Here is a 9,896-nt window from a genome sequence, read left to right as displayed (position 1 = left end):
TCCCTTTTCTTTCTCACATGTAATTTTTTTCCATTTTCTTTAAATAGTATCTCAACTGGGCTCACAATAGCTCAGGGAAGGAGAAACTGGGACATGCCTGATTAATCCATTTTACAGGCCAGGAAACTGAGGCAGATCCCAATTGCCTCTGAAGCTCTGACTCAGCAGCATGCAGGGAGCCCTGCCGCTCTCTGCGCCTTTTCTAAGCAAATAGAACAAAACTAACCTTGCCAGGTTTCCAAGCTTGGATCTCTAACACTCCTTCAACGTTCACCCCCGACGTTCCTCCTCTCAGCGTCCCCTCCCTCTCCTTGCCGCCCCCTCCTCGGGAGCAGGTGGTAGGCTCCGCTCCCGACGCGCATGCGCGCGGCACGGTGGGGCGGGGGCGGGGCGGGACTGGGGGTGGAGTGTGCGCGGGCTCGGTTTTGGGCCGCGGCGGGAGCTGGAGTCACCGCCACTCGAGTGCGCAGGCGCTTGGCGGTTACCGGTCTCACCATGGAGCGGAAAGGTGAGCGGTGGAGCGGCCTCCGCCACGAGGGGCAACGGCCGCCGGGGCGAGGCCCGGGTCAGCGCCCGGAGCTTCGCCTAACTGCCGCGGTTCGGTCCCCGGGCTTGCGGCGCCCCTCCACTGAGGTGGCGCCGCCCCACACCCCCCGCCTCTGGGCTGCGGGTCCGCGCCCCTCAGCCCGGGCGTCCTCCGGCGCCGGCCGTCGCCGCCCCTTGTTCCCTGCCAGGCCGGCTTGCGCCTTGGGGCCACTCCAGGGCCCGGACCTTGGCGGGCGAGGCAGACCTCCGCCCGCCCGCCCCCTGACCCGGCCTGAGACCCCTCCGGCGCATCCCGCCCGGGCGCTGCTCTGTGCCCCGTGGGCCGCCAGCCCCCCGGCCGGCCGCCTTGCCGGAGCCTCCGCGCTCGTACCGCAGCCGCCCCTGAGACAGGCCCCGCAGCCGGGCCTGGCGCCCCTGCTGGGTCTCCACCCTCACCTTGGTCACCTCCTTTCCTCCACATTCGCCCTTCATCCATCCCTCTCTCCTGCAGTGCTTGCGCTCCAGGCCCGAAAGAAAAGGACCAAGGCCAAGAAGGACAAAGCCCAAAGGAAGTGAGTCTTGTACCCCGACATCCCATTCTTTGGATTTTCCTCCGGCACCTTCTCTGCTCTGGTTTCGCGTCTTGAATGTGCACAGGGTTTGGGCACCCTGTGGCCGCAGCCACATGGCCTCGGGGCAGCTCAGAGGGTCGCTCTCCAGCAACCATGTTGAAGAGAGCTGCTGTTGCTGAACGCCAGGCCTGGGTCTTAGCAGCCCCAGGCCTGCTGGAAAGGGCTGTCGGAGGAGGACCAGAGCCCGCCCGGTACCTTTCCTCCCCAACTCCACAGAGGAGGCACAAACTCCCCTAGCTTGGACCCCCCCACCGGAGCTGGTAGATCATTATCGTTCTGTTTCTGAACTCTGGTCTCTCTCTGTTACCTGCTCCCCAACGTCTTAACTTGCCTCCAACGTCTGCACGGTAGGCCTTAAGGAAATTCTTGAATGAGTTTTTCCGTGTTTACTTTGGGTTCTACCAACCACACACTCCCTTTCATAGAGGAGGGCATGGGGCTTTTCTTTGGGTTAGTCAACTTCCTGAACCTGCAAGGCACATCGGCTTTTTTGCACTGTGCCGGCAGACCGCTGTGTATACAGTCAGTATGTGTTAACTGCTTCTCTTCTGTCTAAACCTCAGTCAAATGCAGATAATCTTCCGGAGTGGGCATCACAATAGTAACGGGAGAGTTCTTTAACACACATTGATGGTTCTGGTTTGGTGTATTAAGCGCCACATGTCCAGTTTTATCAGTGGGATGCATAACAGTAGTTTAGTGCTATCGTGGCAAGTTCAAAAGTTGGTCACAGCCTAATAGAAACTCAGGTAGCAGGCTTCATTCAGCAAGTGAGGCTAAGCCTAAAGAACTTTCATCATGTACTAACGTTTAACTGCAAAGGGTCTTGGAAATCAGCTCTTGGAAATCATCTCTCAGAGAGAGATTCTATGCCTAGTTCTTAATTTTAGATGTATTATCTTTATACTTTTAAATTTATTTGATGTTTTTTGGCGTTGTATGCGGTCTAATTCCCTCTGAGTTGATACAACACATTTCAAAGGCCTTCCTAGGTCACCCCACTGAATGACAATACCAGATTTAGGGGGGCGTAGGGGTGTGTGTTGTTTTTGGAGGCTACCTACTGTTTGGGGAGAGCACATAATGACTTCTTTCAATAGAACTAAAGTGGTAGGTGACCTCACCTCTTGCTCCATTTTCTATTCTGTCTTATGAAATGTATTTTGTAAGTGCTTGGTGACGAAGGTTTGTAAATGGTGAGTTTGTGTGTGTCTCTTTGCCTTTGGATTATCCGTATATGGGATTATTCAAAACCATTTTTTAATCCTAGATTGTTTAATAGAAACAGCAAGGTGCTAACTTGGTTCTAGTGTGCAGTAGGAATTGAAATGTTACTTTTCTGTGCCTAGTTGAGTTATTCTTTGTGGAATTGATAAGAATGTGTTAAAACGTTCTTTTCTATTGATACGAGGAAGTTGCGGTTTTTATTACTGTATTTTTTAGAAATCCTGGTCTCTCAGACCATTTGTCCAGACCTCTCTTACCACTTGGAAATTAATTTGAGATTAGCCCAAATCAAGCTATAATTTGAGGGGCAAATGTGTATAGGTGATCATATACTTTAAGCACCAGATATCTATTACTTCCTATTATCTATGTAGACTATATGCTTTATTTCTAAAGCCAAATATATGTATATCTGTTACCCCATTCACTACTATGGATAACTTAGAGTTATTTGTGTTGTTAATTGTTTGCAAGTGTGGATTATAGATAACGTAGCAGCCATTTTACTGAATATTTTATCTTGAACAACTTTGACTCCTGAAAATATGCGTGAATGAACTGCCCCATTTACTTGTAATTTCAGAGGTGTTTTATTTTTGGTTTTGTTTCCAATTAATACGTTTTTGCGTTTTTTTGTTTTAAATTTACCTGTCTTTTTTTTCTTTTTCCTTTTGAGGCAAGTTCTCGCTCTGTTGCCCAGGCTGCAGTTTAGTGGTGTGATCTCGGCTCACTGCAACCTCCACCTCCTAGATTCAAGCAATTCTCTTGCCTCAGCCCCCCAAGTAGCTGAGACTATAGGCGTATGCCACTACGCCTGGTTAATTTTTGTATTTTTTGTAGAGATAGGGTTTTGCCATGTTGCCCAGGCTGGTCTCAAACTCCTGAGCTCAGGTAATCTGCCTGCCTTAGCCTCCCAATGTGCTGGGATTATAGGCGTGAGCCACTGCACCCTGCCCTTTTTTTTCCTTTTTCTTTCTTCCTTCCTTTTTGTTTTTCTTTCTTTCTTTCTTTGGTATCCCAGCCTCCTTTTAAGTAGCTGAAATGTCTAAGTTGGTTAGAGTACTGTGTCAGAAGTTCAAGCCTCAACTAACTCAGATAACTTGACTCTGTTCCATGACTTCTGATTGCACTCCTGATGACTTCCATTTACTTTGCAAAGGCAAGCTGCTAGTTGCAGGTGAGTCAGGAAGATTTGAGGAAGAAGCATGCCATAGAGTTTGGTCTTTGGAGTTAGATGTGGTGTTGAATTCTGATTTTGCTACTGTTTAGCAATCTGACCTTAAGACAAGTTGGTTAAGGAAACAGTCTTTTTTTTTTGAGACGGAGTCTTGCTCTGTCGCCCAGGCTGGAGTACAGTGGCCGGATCTCAGCTCACTGCAAGCTCCGCCTCCTGGGTTTACACCATTCTCCTGCCTCAGCCTCCCAAGTAGCTGGGACTGCAGGCGCCCGCCACCTCGCCCGGCTAGTTTTTTTTTGTATTTTTTAGTAGAGATGGGGTTTCACCAGGTTAGCCAGGATGGTCTTGATCTCCTGACCTCGTGATCCGCCCGTCTCGGCCTCCCAAAGTGCTGGGATTGCAGAAGGAAACAGTCTTATGTATAAAACTGACTGGCAGTTTAGTCATAATGAAAACTGATCAGGACCTAAAGGTATAAAAACTAAGCATTTAAATGAAAATTTTAGAAAGTTTTGGAAGTAATACTTTTGGAAGTAATACTTCGGCTTATTTACAGTAAATAGCATCCTTAGTAGTCTAAATAGTCTGACTAAATAGTCGTGTTGTGTCACAGGCAGAAGGGATTTTCAGTCCCCTGGTACTGTAGATCTTTAACCCAGGGTCTTGAAGCTGGTGACAGAAGAACCAAAACTTGGAATTCAGGGTCCCTTTCCAGCTCAGTGTTTGTTGGAGTGGATTTCCTTTGGGTTCTTTTTACTGTGCTGGAGTATTTGACTTTTGGGATTTTTAATTTTCTTATTTAGACAATTCCTTCTTAGTTTTACTTTTTCGGACACTATGCTTTTATTTACTAACATTAACTAGTTGGTGGTGATCTCCGTTTTACTTTACAGATAAGAGAATTGAGGTTTGTCAGATTACTCTCCTAGAAAATTGCAAAGCTAGGATTTGAACCCAGGTCTGACATACCCAAAGCCCTGGTTACCAATCATGTGTTTCTAAGTGACAGACCTTTTGGTGTGTCTTACAACAGGTAAGGTAGAAGCTGAGTTGAAAGAGGCTTCTGAATGAGAGACCTCCGGATGCTTGGGGGTTTGGGTGCCCTTTCATGACCTACTGTCCTGTGTCTATGAAACAGCACAATCATCTATCTCCCTCTGAACATTTGTTTTCAGTGTTTATACCAGTAGCTGTGAGCCTTTGTTTGTCTGTCATAAGCTTTTATAATTTAACAGTCTATGTCTGTTTTTGTTTTGTTTTGTTTTTTGAGACAGGGTCTCTTGTCACCCAGGCTGGAGTGCAGTGGCGTATTCTCAGCTCACTGCAACCTCTGCCTCCCGCGCTCAAGCGATTATCCTGCCTCAGCCTCCCAAGTAGCTGAGATTACAGGCACCTGCCACCACGCCCAGCTAATTTTTGTATTTTTTGGGGTAGAGACAGGGTTTCACCATGTTGGCCAGGCTGATCTCAAACTCGACCTCGAGTGACCCACCTTGGCCTCTCATAGTGCTGATATTAGAGATGTGAGCCACCGTGGCTGACCTATATGTCTGCTTTTGAAGTTATTTCTATGGAATGTAATTCCAGAATGGATTTCATACTTACTGATTTTATTACTTTATTAGGAAGTTAGTTTGGACGGTAATTTTCACTTTATTTGCAGTTAAATAATTATGGATTTGGTATACATTTGGTAGTAAAATTAATTCAGCTCTAACACTGATTTGTGGAGTCAGTTGGGAGATATATTGAAAATTTACTTGAATTTGGCCACAAATTTAAAAAAAAAAAAAAAACATTTGCAACAGAAAATACTTAAATATCTAACATTTTTATTCAGTAGGAAGTAGTGCCAGTAAATTTGAAACAATTTTAAAAAATGAAATGGTATTTGATGCTTTTTACACTTAGCAGTGCACCTTAGAAATTGGTTCTATATTCCTTATAGTGCAGCCTTACTATTTTTTTTTTTAGGTCTACCTTTTTCACTGAGTCTTAGAAATAGTTCCATATCAGGAGAGAAAGAGAACCTCATCTAGCATTCCGTTAAGTTGATACGCCATAATTAAATTTATTTATTTATTTATTTGAGGCAGTCTTCGCTCTTGTCACCCAGGCTGGAGTGCAGTGGTGTGATCTCAGCTCACTACAACCTCTGCCTCCTGGGTTCAAGCGATTCTCCTGCCTCAGTTTCCCGAGTAGCTGGGATTACAGGTGTATACCACCGTGCCCAGCCAACCATAATTTAATTTTTATTAAACATATGTATATAATTTTTTTTTTTTTTTTTGAGACAGAGTCTCGCTCTATCACCCAGGCTGGAGTTCAGTGGCACAATCTCGGCTCACTGCAATCTCTGCCTCCTGAGTTCAAGTGATTCTCCTGCCTCAGCTTCCAGAGTAACTGGGACTACAGGCGTGTGCCACCACACCCCACTAATTTTTTGTATTTTTAGTAGAGACAGGATTTCACCGTGTTAGCCAGAATGGTCTCCATCTCTTGACCTCATGATCCGCCCACCTCCATCTCCCAAAGTGCTGGGATTACAGGCATGAGCCACCGTGCCCGGCCTGTATATACTCAAAAAAATGGAATCACTGGACATACTTTTCCCTAGTTATCATTATAATGAGTATTTTTCATGTATTAAATATTCCACTATGGGCTGTTTCCAGTTTTTCACAATTCACAGCTATAGTGAATAATCTTTTGGACAAATCATTGCTCACATCAGTGATTATTTCCTTAAGATAAATACTTAGAATGGTATATACATTTAAAATATTTTTACTTCATATTGTCAAAATTTTCTCCAGCAAGATTTTTTTTTTTTTTTTTTGAGACGGAGTCTCACTCTGTCGCCCAGGCTGGAGTGCAGTGGCGTGATCTCAGCTCACTGCAAGCTCCCCCTCCTGGGTTCACGCCATTCTCCTGCCTCAGCCTCCTAAGTAGCCGGGACTACAGGCACCCGCCACCATGCCCAGCTAATTTTGTTTTTGTATTTTTAGTAGAGACGGGGTTTCACCGTGTTAGCCAAGATGGTCTCAATCTCCTGATGTCGTGATCTGTCCGCCTTGGACTCCCAAAGTGCTGGGATTACAGGCGTGAGCCACCTTGCCTGGCCTTCCTCCAGCAAGATTTAACAGATTTGGCCAGGCACAGTGGCTCAAGCCTGTAATCCCAGCACTTTGGGAGGCCGAAGCGGGAGGATCACATGAGTTCAGGAGTTCAAGACCAGCCTGGCCAATATAGTGAAACCCTGCTTCTACTGAAAATACAAAAATTAGCCAGGTGTGTTGTCAGGTGCCTGTAATCCCAACCACACATGAGGCTGAGGCAGGAGAATCGCTTGAACCCGGGAGGTGGAGGTTGTAGTGAGCCAAGATCGCACCACTGCACTCTAGCCTGGGCAACAGAGCAAGATTCCGTTTCAAAAAGAAAAAAAAATTTAACTAGTTTAACTCTTGTTCATTAAACAAATAGTTTCTGAACTCCCACCCTGTCCCAAGCACTGTTTTCCATATTCGGGATTCAGCAGTGAAAGAAAAACATTCCTGTCCCCTTGGCTACTATATTATTATAGTGGGAGGGGAGACAGAATAAACAATAGACATAAATAAGTAAATTATATAGTATATTAGGTGATAGGTGGAGAGAAAAGAGAAAGATAAGTGGGGGTTGAGAAGTGGAGATAAGGTTACAGTTTCAAATAGGGTGATGGAGGCCACGTTGAAAAGGTGACATTTGAACAAAGACTTGGAAGAGGACGGCTCTAGGCAAAGCAGTAGAAGTGGAAGTGTTCTTGTATCTCCTGTGAAGCCACCAGAACTAGGTAATATTACTTGAAAAATCTTGCCAAATCCGGTAATCTATAAAGTACCTTGTTATAATTTTGAATTTTTTTGCCCATTTTTAATATTAGATTGTTGATCTTTTTCTTGATCTTAAGAGCTCTTTATTAAGAATGTATCCTAGCCGGGCGCGGTGGCACACGCCTGTAATCCTAGCACTTTGGGAGGCTGAGGCAAGTGGATCACCTGAGGTCGGGAGTTCGAGACCAGCCTGACCAACATGGAGAAACCCCGTCTCTACTAAAAATACAAAAAATTAGCTGGGTGTGATGGCGCATGCCTGTAATTCCAGCTACTTGGGAGACTGAGGCAGGAGAATTGCTTGAACCTGGGAGGCGGAGGTTGCAGTGAGCCAAGATCATGCCATAGCACTCCAGCCTGGGTGACAAGAGTGAAACTCCATCTCAAAAAAAAAAAAAGTATCCTTTGTTGTGTGGCAGACTTTTATTTCTCAGCTTGTTATTGGTCCTTCAAATGTCACTTATAGTGTGCTTTTTACATAAATTGATTTTTAAAACTGTGGCAAATCTGTCTTCTCCTCTGCTTTTTCTTTTTTTTTTTTTTTTTTTTTTTTTTTGGGACGGAGTCTTGCTCTGTCACCCAGACTAGAGTACAGTGGCATGATCTTGGCTCACTGCAACCTCCACCTCCTGGGTTCAAGCAATTCTGCTGCCTCAGGTTCCTGAGTAGCTGGGATTACAGGTGCGTGCCACCACACCCGGCTAATTTTTGTACTTTTAGTAGAGACGGAGTTTCACCATGTTGTCCAGGCTGGTCTCAAACTCCTAATTTCAGGTGATCACCTCCCTTGGCCTCCCAAAGTGTTGGAATTACAGGCATGAGCCACTGCACCTGGCCTCCTTTGCTTTTTACTTTTTTTTTTTTTTTTTTTTTAGACGGAGTCTTGTTCTATCGCCCAGGCTGGAGTGGAGTGGCGTGATCTCGGCTCACTGCAACCTCCACCTCCCAGGTTCAAGTGATTCTCCCACCTCAAGGTCAACTGTTATGTATTTTTTTAAAATTTGCATTTTTAATTGTGTGTGATTCCCTTAAATATAAATACGTACTTGCAAAATTGAATTTCTAGAACTCCTCTTGTCAGAAAATATTTTGTTCTCTTCTTCCTCTGTAGTTTCATTGGTTAGTAAGTTTTGTTTACATTAGTATGTCTACTACAGTGAGTCCCAGGCTTGACAAATTACCATTTTCCTTTACATTACTTGAAACCAGCAACTTGTGGAAGTGCCAAAGTGAATAAGGCTGTGGGTGCTTAGGAATTCCCTTATTAAAAGTGAAGAAGGCTGGGTACGGTGGCGCATGCCTGTAATCCCAGCACTTTGGGAGGCCAAGACGTTGAGCTCAGAAACTTGATACTAGCCTGGGCAACATGGCAAGATCCTGTCTTCTAAAAACACAAAAGTTAGCTGGGTGTGGTGGCACGTGCCTTTAGTCCCAGCTACTCAGGAGACTGAGGTGAGAGGATCTCTTGAACCCAAGAGGTAGAGGCTGCAGTGAGCTGTGATTATGTCACTGCACTCCAGCCTAGGTGACAGAACGAGACCCCGTCTCCAAAAAAAAAGAAAGAAAGATGATCAACTAAAATCAATTTAGACCTTGTGGAATAACTGGCACATTTTTGTGGGCCCACTTTAGGTAAACTCTTTTGCTCATGCTCTCCAAATCCTCTCTATCACTGTTACTAGTTTGGGGATATTTTTAAATTGGCTAAAGTATTACAGGCATACCTCGGAGATACTGTGGGTTCACGTTCAGTTCAGAGCACCTCAAAGCAAGTCACACAAATTTTTTGTTTCCCAATGCATATAAAAGTTATGTTTGCACTGTACTGTAGTCTGTTAATTTTGCAGTAGTGTCATGTCTTTTAAAAATGTACAGACCTTAATTTAAAAATACGTTATTGCTAAAAAATGTTAAGGATCATTTGAGCCCTCAGTGAGTCGTAATCTTTTTGCTGGTATAAAGTCTTGCCTCAATAATAATTTTTGTTTAAGAGAGATGGGGTCTGGTACTCTTGCCCAGGCTGGAGTGCAGTGGTGTTCTCATAGCTCACTGCAGCCTCAAACTCCTGGGTGCATGCGTTCCTCCTGCATCAGTCTCCCAAGTAGCTGGGATTACAGGCACATGCCACCATGCCCAGCTAATTTTTTTTTTTTTCCTCCAGGGATGGAATCTCATTATGTTGCCCTCAAACTGGCCTTGAACTCTTGGCCTCAAGCAATCCTCCTGCCTTAGCCTCCTGAGTAGCTGGGATTAAGGGTGTGAACCACTGCACCCAGCTATGGTCTTGCCGCAGTATTGATGGCTGCTGACTGATCTGGTGGCTGCTCAAGGTTGCAGTGGCTGTGGCAACTTCTTAAACAATGAAGTTTGCTGCATCTATTGACCCTTTCTTTCACAAAGCTTTTTCTCTAGTATGTGATGATGTTTGATAGTATTTAACCCACAGAGGAACTTGTTCCAAAA

At 45.1% G+C, this 9,896-nt stretch overlaps 1 protein-coding gene across 3 annotated transcripts in view; it reads left to right on the top strand.

Moving 5' to 3' along the window:
- The first annotated feature begins 370 nt into the window (after positions 1-370).
- The window catches only part of SRPK1 (SRSF protein kinase 1), a 90,591-nt gene continuing 81,065 nt past the window's right edge, over positions 371-9,896 (top strand). Inside the window, exons 1-2 of one of the 3 annotated variants that reach the window (XM_025383094.1) lie at positions 371-508; positions 1,037-1,097. In XM_025383094.1, coding sequence (XP_025238879.1) covers positions 496-508; positions 1,037-1,097 — 74 coding nt within the window. In that variant the 5' untranslated portion in view covers positions 371-495. Of the gene's footprint in view, positions 1,098-9,896 lie in introns of all 3 variants that reach the window. The other 2 variants (XM_025383095.1, XM_025383093.1) reach the window with 2 other exon arrangements.

Source organism: Theropithecus gelada, chromosome 4 (genome assembly GCF_003255815.1).
Source record: "Theropithecus gelada isolate Dixy chromosome 4, Tgel_1.0, whole genome shotgun sequence".
Taxonomy (NCBI): Eukaryota; Metazoa; Chordata; class Mammalia; order Primates; family Cercopithecidae; genus Theropithecus; species Theropithecus gelada.
This window is presented reverse-complemented; position numbering and strand designations above follow the sequence as displayed.